General features: G+C 42.5%; 3 protein-coding genes across 3 annotated transcripts; 2 read left to right on the forward strand and 1 right to left on the reverse strand.

Annotated features, from left to right (window-relative positions):
* Positions 1 to 318: 318 nt before the first annotated feature.
* Positions 319 to 5596, forward strand: BCR41DRAFT_375894 (hypothetical protein; the record flags this gene model as incomplete). Its single annotated transcript, XM_022026990.1, has 5 exons — positions 319 to 570; positions 728 to 893; positions 1020 to 1844; positions 1961 to 4726; positions 4857 to 5596. 5 exons carry the CDS (start codon positions 319 to 321, stop codon positions 5594 to 5596), a joined length of 4749 nt encoding a protein of 1582 aa, XP_021875373.1.
* A 92-nt stretch (positions 5597 to 5688) lies between these two features.
* On the forward strand, positions 5689 to 7693 carry BCR41DRAFT_343430 (glycosyltransferase). The gene is made up of 6 exons (XM_022022331.1): positions 5689 to 6014; positions 6116 to 6363; positions 6462 to 6619; positions 6728 to 6848; positions 6977 to 7182; positions 7276 to 7693. Exons 1-6 carry the CDS (start codon positions 5783 to 5785, stop codon positions 7649 to 7651), a joined length of 1341 nt encoding a protein of 446 aa, XP_021875374.1. The 5' UTR covers positions 5689 to 5782; the 3' UTR covers positions 7652 to 7693.
* A 155-nt stretch (positions 7694 to 7848) lies between these two features.
* BCR41DRAFT_402330 (hypothetical protein) lies at positions 7849 to 9032 on the reverse strand (the record flags this gene model as incomplete). The annotated part of the gene is made up of 6 exons (XM_022029298.1): positions 7849 to 7917; positions 8066 to 8159; positions 8258 to 8358; positions 8444 to 8568; positions 8642 to 8723; positions 8811 to 9032. The coding sequence occupies 6 exons, from the start codon at positions 9030 to 9032 to the stop codon at positions 7849 to 7851; spliced, it is 693 nt and encodes a 230-aa protein (XP_021875375.1).
* Positions 9033 to 12444: the final 3412 nt, after the last annotated feature.

Below are 12444 nucleotides of genomic sequence, written 5' to 3' on the forward strand. Positions count from 1 at the left end.
AAAGACTCCAAACAAGGCCTCCACTTTCCCAATCTTTTTTGTCGCTTCAGATCTTATATTCAGATGCATGCTACTTTTATTTTGTCAGCTGCCCTTGCTATGGTTACTGAATGCTAGTCGGTTGGTGACGATGTGTGTGTGAGCCCCTCAAAATCGTCATCTGTCTCTTCACAAAGGCTGTTTATATGTGCATAGATGTGTGGTGGCAGAGTAACACTACGGGATGCTCTCACCTACACTATTTTGCAATATGCTAATGTGCGCCTTTCTTGGATCGATGCTTGTATTCCAAATAGAGCCTCAATTAGCAGAGCCTTGATGAGTGCATTTGGCCGTCCATATCTGATGCTTGCCTTCTACAAGATGTTTTGGATCATTTTCACTTATCTCGGATCTTATTTCTTTGTCAAGCGCATCATCAGCCATGTGGAGCAAGTTTCAGATGAAAACATGGGCCAAAATTCTTCCGCAGAAGGTTACCTCTATGCTTTGGGTCTTTTCTTGACTTGCATTGGCAGTAGCGTCTGTATTCAGCAGGTCATGGCTGAATGTACGCGTATTGGTGTTCAGGTGAGGAATAAAGAGACAATAAGGAGGTTTTGGAGTAAATACAAATGGCAAGCTTCGGCCACATGTATAGATGCTTGCACAATAGGACTCTAATATTTCTTACATTTTGACATCTTTTTTTTATTTTTTTATTTTTTTTATGACTCTTGTCATGCAGGTTCGAGCAGGTCTCATGGTCCTGATCTATCGTAAATCACTCAAGCTATCTTCAGCCCACGGGGGTATTGGCAACATCATCAATCTCATTTCAAATGATTGCAATCGCGTCGCAGAATCGTTTGTCAACTTCCACTTTCTGTGGAGCTCAGCTTTAGAGATTTTGGGTAAGAAGCAGAGAATCATTCTTTTTTCTCTTGGCTGCAAATCAGAAATTACTTACCGATTAGCTTTACCAAACTTATCTTTCTAATTTGCACATCTTTTGAATATTTTTCGTACTTTCTTCATAGTGGTGATTGCCTTAGCATTCCTAGAACTTCAGCTTGCTGCTATCCCAGCTTTGATCATCCTCATCTTACTCTTCCCTGTTCAGTATTTCCTTTCATTGTACACTGCTCGTGTTAATGCCATGACAACTAATACAACAACTGCCAGGATTCATATCATGTCCGAACTCTTGACTGCCATCAAACTGATCAAGTTCTATGCATGGGAGCCTTATTTCCGTGACAGAGTGACTCGTGTGAGAGCAAAGGAGATGGGAGAACTTCGCCGTGGAATGTACTTGAAAATTACATCATTTGCAGTTGTGTTCTCAGCACCTGTTGTCACAACTTTGGCATGTATGTGCGTTTATGAGCTGACTGATACGCGTGGGGCTCGAGGTGATGTCAAAGCAAGTGTCGTATTCACTATTCTTTCTATCTTCAATACACTGCGATACCCATTGATCATGTTACCCATCGCTGTCAAGACAACTCTGGGTGCATTACTGAGCTTCGACCGCCTCGATGGCTTCTTGGGCTTACCAGAGGTAGAACCCCTTTCAGTTCATGGCCGCTCTGATACGAGTGGCTCAGATCAGGATAGCTCCAAGGATACATCTATTGTGGCTGATGGATTAGTCATGAACGGGTCGAGTAGCGGTAGCGGAGATGCAAAAGAAATGGAGAGACTAGCGCTTCGTCGTGAGATTGCTAGCCTTCGAATTTACATCAAGGATGCTGATTTCGGTTGGCCTGATTCGCAAGAGTCCAACCCGACACTCAAATTTATTAATATGAGAGTCAAGCCAGGAGAATTAGTGGCCATTGTAGGCGATGTTGGGTCCGGCAGTATGTACACACTTCCTCCTTTCAATTAACGCGCACTTGAGTGAGTGTAATATGGTGGATCTGACGCTGATTTTTTTTTTCTCTTGTAATTTCTCAATATGTTCAACATTCAATAGAATCTTCAACATTAGCTGCAATCATGGGTCAAATTAAGCTTCGTGCTGGAGATCGTGAAGTTCATGGATCGCTCGCATATGTCCCCCATGATGCCTGGCTAGTAAATGCCACTCTTAAAGAAAATATTTTGTTCGGACTTCCCTTTAATCGACAGAAATACAACGATATTTTGCGTGTCTGCGCTCTCAATCGCGATCTGACATTATTAAGCGCAGGAGATGAAACTGAGATTGGTGAACGTGGAATCAATTTGAGTCAAGGCCAGAGACAACGAGTCAGTCTGGCCCGTGCTGTATACTCTGACGCGGACATTATGCTTTTGGACGATCCTCTCAGCGGCATGGACGCTCAGGTTGGAAAACACATCTTTCAGGAGTGTATTAAGGGATACTTGGCTAACAAAACTGTCATCTATGTTACCAATCAACTCCAACACCTCGGTGATTGTGATCGTATCATCGTTATGAAGGCAGGTTCTGTCGAAGCTCAGGGCACTTTTGATGAACTGATGGCCAAAGATGTTAATTTGGCACGCATTGTCGAAGAGTCTATGGAAATTGAGGATCCTGATCAAATTCAAGAGCTCATGAGCGAAGTTCGGTTGGAGCCATCAGCGGAAGGAGACGAAGAAGGGTTCGGAGTGGCCTCTCAACCAATGAGTCCGACCGGATTAAATGCAGAGAAAAGCACCGATCGCCAGCTAACTGTCCCCAAAAATGTCGCAATCCAGCGAGGATCGCTTGGAAAGAGCCTAGCATCCCGTTTTTCTAATGAAGGCGCTGCTGTGGAGTCAGATGGTGAGGAGCTTGGCAGTATCATGGTCCAAGGACGGACTAGTATGGGTATATCAGGCAAGGCCGCTGCTGGAGGGTCTTCTAGTGTGAATAGTCGTCCCAACTTGCTCTCCCAGCGCTCACATTCCATGTCTAATCCTGGAACATCTTACAACAACTACATGGCTGCTAATGAGCAGACAATTCATCGACTTCGAGAGATGAATGCACATACGATACAGAATCAGATGATTAATGAGCAGACAATTTCCAGGATGATAGAGCGCAATCAGATGACAATCTTAGGAAGTATGGGCCAAAATAGACTAACAGGAGCCCCTACTAATCGCGAGGAGAATATAATGGCAAAAGCGGTGGAGAGAAATCAACTGACAATTCACAGTCTGAGTGGTCGCGATGGCGGCATGCTAGGAACTAGTGGTGGACGTGGCGAACGACTGGATCTGGGATATGGCGTAAAAAGTAGAGATGGTGTCCCCAGCTGGTCAGTCGCAAAAGCTTATTTGCGTAAAGGAACTGGCATGGGCATTTCTATTTCTGTGGCCCTGATCTTTTTGGCAACACATGGACTACGGATCTTTTCAGACTATTGGTTGCGCTTCACAGTAGGTCCGGATGAGAAATCTGACTTTCATTATTATATCGGTGTCTATGGTGGGCTTGTAGCGGCAGTTGTCGTTGGCATATTTGCTCGCACCTTCCTTTTGTCCTGGATCGTCTTCAAAAAGTCCGTTACATACCATGACCGCGTCTTCCGCAAAATTTTGAGGGCACCTATGAGTTATTTTGATGTGACACCGTTGGCCAGAATTTTGAACGCATTCGCAAAACACATGTATACAGTAGACGAGGTTCTACCGGATGCCATCCTTCAGCTACTACAGTATGCCCCTTTGGCGATCGGTGCAGCTATCTTAGTAATCGTGATCGTTCCCTGGTCAGCTATTGCCGTAGCTGTCTTACTCGTAGTTGCCTGGGCTCTAGTGCACTTTTCCTCATACACTGATGAGCGACTCAAGGGTATGGAGGCTATGACTAAAGGGCCTATCTTTGCCCACATGGCCGCAACTCTGGATGGCCTGTTTTCGATCCGCGTCTATGGTGCCGAGCAACGATTTGACAGCTTCAATTTACACAAAATTGACGATAACCACAAAGCATTTTTCGCCATGATGCAGGTCCGTTCGTGGCTTGCACTCTATTTAGACCTTATCTCGTCTATCTTTGTTCTGGTGACAGCCATGTGTGTTATTTACTTTTCGGGAGGCGGCTCATTGGATGCATCGGAAGTCGGTTTGGCGATTACGAATGCTCTTCAGCTGTTGATCTTTGGTCAGTGGTCTATACGCATGGCTGCTGAGATCAAATCGACCAAGGAGTCAGTCTGCCAACTTGAATTGTATGGTATGAACATCCCTGCAGAGGCTCCCGACCACATCCCAGAGTCGCAGCCTCCATTGGACTGGCCTAGCCGAGGAGAAATCGAGTTCAAGAAGGTTGTACTTCGATATCAGAATTACGGAGTCGCTGTCTTGAAGAAAGTGAGCTTTGTTGTTCAACCAGGCGAGAAAATTGGAGTAGTTGGAAAGATGGGCAGTGGCAAGACTACATTGCTGATTTCTCTGTTGAGAGTAGTTGAAGCAGCAGAGGGTAAGATCCTAATCGATGATGTGGATGTACGTGAGATTGGACTCCATGATCTCAGGAGCAAGATCGCGATTATCCCTCAAGAGCCAGTTCTGTTTGTGGGCACCATCCGATCCAACCTCGACCCCTTCCATCGCAGGACCGACCAAGAAATCTGGGCAGCGTTGGATGCAGTTCACCTGTCGGAGAATATTAAACAGAACATGCCTCTCAAATTAGAGACGCCTATTATCGAAAACGGACGTAACTTTTCTCTTGGACAGCGCCAGTTGTTTTGTATTGCACGTGCTATTCTCTTTCAAAGTAGAATTCTTGTTCTAGATGGTAAGTTTTTTTATTTTTATTTTTTTATTATTTTTATTTTTTTATGTTGTTGTAATATCATCCTGGATTCTTGAATGGCGTATACTAAACTTAGCATGCTGATACATATGGCTATCGTTTTGCTTTGCAGAGGCTACTAGTGCAGTGGACCTTCAAACAGATCTCTTGATTCAAGATACGATCAAAAAGAACTTTGCAAACTGCACAGTTCTTATGATTGCTCATCGACTCAATACAATCATCGAGTGCGATAAGATTCTGGTTATGGAGGATGGGCGAGTAGTTGAGTTTGATCATGCAACTAAGCTGATCGAGAACAAAGATGGGTATTTCTATGGCCTTGTCAACCAATCTGGACAAGATGCAGTCACCCGCCTCAAAACCATGATAAGAGAACATGGTCAGACTATTGGTAGTGGTGGCGGCAACCTATCCATCATCACTAATAGTGATTCTACTGGGCCATCTAGAACAAGTGAAGCATCACCTATCACAGGAGTCCCGCAGGAGACTTGTACCGAAGATGAGATGGAGTCTAGGGAACTCTTATTGAAGCAGCACTCAAAAATGCCTTCCATATCAGTTACTGATCCACAAAGAGAAATAGGGGCCGAAGGCACTAACGTAGCTTCGACTCCAACTTCAGCTTCTACTGCAATTGATCATGAAGGACGAACTGTAAACATAACTGGAGAGAGATCGACATTATCTACACCCATGGTACGATCTGGCAGTGGTACTGCCAATGTTGTATCCAGTAGCAGTGGTGCGACATCATCAGGAACAGTATCATCCACAGTACACCAGATGCCTCGATCACTCGAGGATGTGTTTGCACCACGCACTACACCAACAAAAAAGGACGCGTAAAATCCCGCTCGATCTACACATTAAAGTAATAAAGTAATCTGAATAGTATAAATACATATTAGCAGTGTTGGATTGTAATTGTATTAAAATTTGCCACGTCTGAATTTTTGCTTGTGCATCCTAAATACAGCAAGTATTCCGCATCATCATTCATCTGAATCTGTCCTCTCAGTCAATAGAATTGCCATGGCTGTCAACAGAAGGACGCAGCAGACTCGCTACGCGGCCTCATCTTCCGTGTCAGCTTCATCTAATTATCCCACCGAGGAACAAGAATCGACCAAGACTCTTAGTATTTTCCGACCCATCGAATTGGTCTTCGAGTTGCTATTAAACCATGCACATATCTGGAAGCTCGGAGGACTCCTTTTCCTGGCTGAAATATTTCTCAATTTTTTCATTATCAAGAAGATTCACTGTAATAAGTTGAAGAAAAAGGAAGGAGAGGGGAGGAATCTTTATCATTATCATTATCATTATCACCGCTATAATAATTCTTCTGATTATTTCAAACAATAGACACAGAAATCGACTGGGTTGCATACATGCAGGAAGTTTCTGGATATCTTAAAGGAGAGACTGATTATATGAAGCTACGTGGCGATACAGGACCACTGGTGTATCCCGCAGGATTCGTTTATATCTACTCATTACTTTATTATCTCACGGATTCCGGTGAGAACATTTATAAGGGCCAATGGATCTTTATGAGCCTGTATCTTCTTACACTTATCATTGTGTTTGCAATCTATGCAAAAGATAAAAATGTAACTTTTGTTATTTATTCATTATTGTTGTTGCTGGGAAGTTATTGAAGGCAATGGATATTGATTTTTTTTTTTTCTTTTTTCTTTTTTCTTAATAGATTCCACCATATGTTCTCATTCCAGTGTGTCTTTCAAAGCGCCTGCATTCGATATATGTTCTGCGATTATTTAATGATCCAGTGGCGATGCTATTTCTGTATGCGTCGATATTAGCCTTTTTGAATAGACGTTGGATACTGAGCAGTTCGTTATTTAGGTAAGGAGGAGGAGAAGAAGATTTCAACCTAATAAAAAAAAAAAAATCAAGTTAAGAATTGTACTGACTGCATTGTCTTTTCTTCATTCGCAATCTTTGTATATCAAGCTTTGCTATTTCGATCAAAATGAATATTCTATTGTTTTTCCCTGCGTTTGGGTTTTTGATTTGGCAAACTCAAGGCATTGTAGGGACGATTATCCAGTTGAGCACCATGCTCTTGATACAGGTAATCACCATCCTTTATCTGTGGATTGAAAAAAAAAAAAAAAAAAAAAAAAAAAAACGAAGGATCAAAGGATAAGGAAAATGTCGACCCGATATATTTATATATATTTCTTTTCCCTCTCGCCATAGGTTTTAGTCTCACTTCCATTTACGCTTCATTATCCAGAAAGCTATGTCCGTAAGGCCTTCGAGTTTTCCCGCGTTTTTGAGTACAAATGGACGGTCAATTGGAAGTTCCTGGACGAGAGCACGTTTTTGAGTAAAGACTTTGCAAAGTTACTTCTAGCGGGGCATATGGTGGTCCTTTTTGCCTTTGTGTTTTTCAGATGGAGCAGGTGAGCTTTTTTAATATATATTTGGCCATAAGAAAGGTTTTTACTCTATTCGGCCATACATATTGACCCTGATGCTTGTCTATCTATATGTAGATTGGAAGGCGGCATTGTTTCTGTGGTGCTACGTGGATCGACATCACCCAAGATGGCTCTGTCAGCCCATGCACAGCATATAAAGCCTAGCCATGTGTTGACATTAATGTTCACAAGCAATTTTATCGGGATAGTGTTTGCAAGATCCTTGCATTATCAGTTTTATTCATGGTATAGCATGACACTCCCTTATTTGTTATGGCAAACAAGGTTGCCTGTGATTATTCGGATAGTGCTATTAGGCATGGTTGAATGGTCATGGAATGTATATCCTGCCACCCCCAAGAGTTCAGGTGTCCTTTTTATAAGCCATTGTGTGATCCTAATGGGGCTTTGGCTGGGTAAAAGTAAAAGTAAAAGAAAAATAAAACATTAGTACATTAGCTGAAAAATGGTAAAATGAAATAAAGAAAACGAGTTACAAGACCGTAGCTTCGTCACGGTCGACTCTTGCCTTGTTAGAAAATCTAATGCTTTGCCTCAGTTACGTTCAAGGCCGAATACGAAAACAGCAAACTATAATTTTGCAGCACTCGTTGCATAAAAGATTGAAGAAAATATTTTTTCTTGTGCCTATGCTGATGGACAGACATCCTGTATTAATGGACGTAACATCTTTTGCTTTTTCTGAACATACATCTCCTAAGAAACATTTACCATGGATACGCTCTATCCATGTTACTCGTACACAAACTTTAGTTATGCTCTTAATACTCTAGTGAATATGATGAAAATTTCAATAAACACCTCATCGGTGTGATATGTAGACCTACATCTTATTCTCACTTACTCTACTATTCACCTTCTTGTCTTTTAAAAACTTTTCACCAGTGAATGCATGGATAGTTTTGACTCGGGGTTTAGGTTTTGAAACAGAATAGATCCTTGTCAAGAGCAGCAACAAAAGAAAGAAGTTTTTTTTATTTATCGTTTATCAGAGAATGGATTCGGATGCCGTTCTTTGTATTAACAACTCCAGTACATTTGCGTTAAAACAGAGGTATTCGTTAGCTCACAGATCCCGGCATCAATGAAGGAGATAGGAGTGACATTATTGGTTGTGTTTTTTAGCTTAGATGTAAGCTATAGTGGGGGGGAGCCTGCTGTACTCTGTCCCGTGCCTCCTGTACATTGTCCCGGGCTATAATTTTCTTATTGGATATATAACCTCTGATGGCCGGATCCCCTTAATTCGATCCGAGCGACGAAATGTGCTGGCAGTGGTAGCAGGAGTAGACGTCGCGGCAGCAGTCTTCTTAGCGAAAAACTTGGTACAAGATGTGCGGAATGTCTCTGACCATAAATAAAAATAAAAGGCTGTGTTACAGTCTGCTTAGTCATACATTAAATATGAATTATATAATACTATCACGGGCTTCAACGAGACGTGCCTTAAAGCTTTGGAAGCCTGGGCGTTCCCCGACTCCCAAACTTTTTAAGCCCGAAGTCTCTAGTATTCAATGCAGGGCCATATTCAATGCAGGGCCATATTCATTGCAGGGCCATAAAGCAAGTACCCATTCATATCTCCATACCTCGACAGCTTGTTTCCATCGAGTGTAGCGTTCGCATTGTTGAGATAGTTCCCGGTCATTACTGGCGTCGTAATTTACATCAAGGAGCTCCGTCAAGGCGGCAGAAATAACATTTAATATTTCTTCTGTATCATTGATTTCAAATAATCGTACGAATGGTTCAATAATGTGGAAGGGCTCAGTTGCCTTGGTGTTGCGGAGCAGCGCTTCTATTCCAACCATTCGAATTCGATTCGTTTTCGAATGGATATCTAAATTCGATTGCTTTTCGAATCATCCGAGCCATTCAATACTCGAAGTTGATATGTTTTATGGTAAATCGGAAGTCAAGGAGATCAAAAGTTGTTTATTATTTTAGCTAGGTCGGAGCCTTATATAGGCTCCAACATAGCCGTCACTAATTGCTCTGATCTATGAATAAAAAGGGGAGTGCTCCATTTGGGTACACTCCCTAGCCTCAGGACGTAACAACTTCCCCCCAGATTTTATGTAGGGTTTTTGGCGTCTTGTCTAAAGGCCTTGAGGAAAAATAAGAAAAACCTCTTGTTGTTGAAAGGTAGGAGGAAAAAAATAAACCTCTTGAGGACAAAAATTTAAACCTCACGTGAGACTTCACAGTGTCTATTCTTAAAACTTGTTTTGATATTTCTTTTCTTGTGATTAGAGAGAGACTTTATCTCAAAAAGTAATGTCAGCAAATGGATCATGGAAATATAACAGCCATTGGATCAGGATGTGTCATACAGGAGATGTGGGTAGTAATTATTCAGCATGTCAAAAATGTAGAAATCTCATTGGTCCTTTGTCAAACAGGGATCACAAAAAGATCACGCCATCCACTTCCCCCCAGAAGGACGAATGAGGATTCACGAAGCAAATGAAGAAGATTAAGGTCAAAAGGAATGAAGATTGGAAACTTCAAACGCTCACTCATTCCTTCATTCCTCAGTATTCACTTTTGCTACTCAAACACCTTCTTGCAGGGACACATACTCATTACTTACTTTCCTTATAACAGCCATCAGCAGACAATTATCAATATGCCTTCTAACAATTCTCCCTCTTCCCCCCTGTCTGACTCTTCAACTCTACATGAGTATGAGGACTATGAATTTATCCCTACGGAGCTTTCAACAGCTCCGTCTTCACTCATATTAACAGAGACTGCAGACGTGGAGAATCGCAGTAACTTCGAAGGAGATACTGAGGAAGAGAGCAGCTATGACGCTGAGGACGACGAGGATTATGAGGGTGAGGAGGATCTGTGGGATAGTGACGAGGAGACTCGTGCCTGGAAAAAGGCACACTATCAGTTTTACCACCCAGAGGCACGGAGCCGATCAGCCTCTCTGGAAATCCCAGGACCTCGTCCTATCAGGAAGCGAAAGGAGCCCTCTGGTGATGAAGAGTCATCAGGCAGCGAAAGCAGTGAAGCAGAATTGTCAAGCTGTGGAGTGTGTACGACTCTTGGGAAGAGAAGACGTTTGATGGCGGAGAGTGGCGATGATTCCGCGAAGAGCCGCCTCCAAAGAGAATTCGCATGGGCTAAGAGGTATGAACGCCTCTACAAGAAGTATACTAAGTTGCGCAAGCAATCAGAGAAGTATAAGACTATGCGCATACGGGTAGAGAAAGTTGTAGATTCTCTTAACTCTCAGTTGCCATCACATCCAGTTGCTAGTTGCAAATGCTGCAAGGGAAAGAATAAAGTTGATAGTTGCTAAATTGAAATTTATTGACTGTTGCGTTGCAAAAAAAAAAAAAAAAAAAATATTGAAATGAGGACGAGTGTGTGCTCTCTTTTCTTCATACTGGAGAAAACTTATTTGTACAAAAACTCCAGTTATCTCAACCCTACTAATATAACAGCTCTCTGCACTTTACAGCTTTGCCGCTACATGACGCTTGTGCCGTTTGGTCTGGTTATGGGTGAGTTGTCTCTGCTTCCTCTTAAGAAGTCTTGTTGACTCTGATGCGTTATTCTTTTGCTGCTTCTTCCTCTTTCTGTCATTAATATGAGGATTTTGCTGTCTTAGGTTCTTCCAATATTGACGAATGATGATGTCCGAGTCAAAATTCTCATAGGGAATTTGCTCGTTGTATGAGGAGTCATAGCCCTTCCACTTTACAGTATACATCATTCCTTTTCCCGTGAGTTCGTGGTCAACGATAGACTCTATTTCATACGACTCTTCACTGGGAGCATCAAGAGCTTGAGTGACCATTTTGAGCTGGCTCGGAGCATAATTACGAGCCAATTTCTGGTTGGTAGCGTCTAGCAGAGTGTAGGCACCATTTTCGGTACGAGCCACTACTTTGTATGGGCCTTGGTATTTAGGTGCTAATTTACCATTGGGCAATTCTTCCTTCGCCATGACAAACGCTCCAGGTGGGAACTGAAGGATTTTGTGTGTCCTGTTGAATTTCTCCACCATTCTTTTTTGCGTGTCAGAACTCTTATCATCGATAGCAGGGAAAACTAACGCGGTGAGATATTCCAATCTGCTCTGTAATTCTTCTTCAGACAGGAGATGTGACTCGGCTGAGGAAAAATCCGTTAGTCCTGCAAATGAGCGTCCATAGAATAATGAGAATGGCGTTGAATGATGTAGACTCGCGACTCTAGTATTCATTTGGAGCTGAACCATTGGAAGATGGATGTCCCAATCATTCTGTATGCCTTCGAGTTGTTTTCTGAGGATGTCCTTAAATGTGCGGACAAACCTCTCCGCTACACCATTCGAGCGTGGATGATATGGCGTGGAGAGTCTATGCTCTATTTGCAACTTTTGCGTTATGAGACGTGACACTCCATTGACGAATTCAGTGCCATTATCAGTTTGGATAATTTTAGGGAATCCAATAGAGCAGAATAGCTTGAAGAGGGTGCTGGCCACCGTAATGGCTTCCTTATCAGGCAGAGGCTCCAGGAATACAAATCTTGTGCAGATGTCAACCACTACTAAAGCGTAGTTATTACCCCTGGAACTGGTTTCAAATGAGGCTAAATCGAATGCTATGTGTTCCCCTGGGAGTCTGGCATGTATGGCAGTTAAAGGATGATACCCCTTTCTAGCTATGTTGAATCTTTGGCATGGTCCGCATTGGCTAACCCATTTGAGACAATCATCTCTCAATTTAGGCCAAGTAAAGCCTTTAGCATGGATAGCAGTAACCATGGCATTTCCTCCAGGATGACCGAATTCGTGTGCTAGGCGAAGATGCTGAAGCTTTTCTTCAGGATCTTGGATGATTTTTCTAGAAGCATCCTCCAACTGAAGTTGATGAGAGTAAGGAGCAGTTATATCAATAACCTGTAGAGTGGAAGGCAGCTGCTGCGAATCAGATGACTGTGGAGCTGCCTGAACATTCTCGGTAGTCTCTGTTCCTCGCCTCATAGAAGCAATCTGCCGACTCGTAGAACATGTAGCTTGTTCTTCTTTAGGAGACTTCCACAATTCCTCAGGAAATGCGCGAGATAATGCGTCTGGAATAATGTTCAGCAGGCCTGGACGATAAATACATTCAAAATCATAGTTGAGCAGAGTGGCCTTCCAATTCAGGATTATTTGTGGCAACTCCTTCTGTTCATGAATGTACGTCAGAGGTCTGTGATCAGTATATAATGTAAATC

The sequence above is a fragment of the Lobosporangium transversale genome (assembly GCF_002105155.1).
Source record: "Lobosporangium transversale strain NRRL 3116 chromosome Unknown BCR41scaffold_84, whole genome shotgun sequence".
NCBI classification, from domain to species: Eukaryota; Fungi; Mortierellomycota; class Mortierellomycetes; order Mortierellales; family Mortierellaceae; genus Lobosporangium; species Lobosporangium transversale.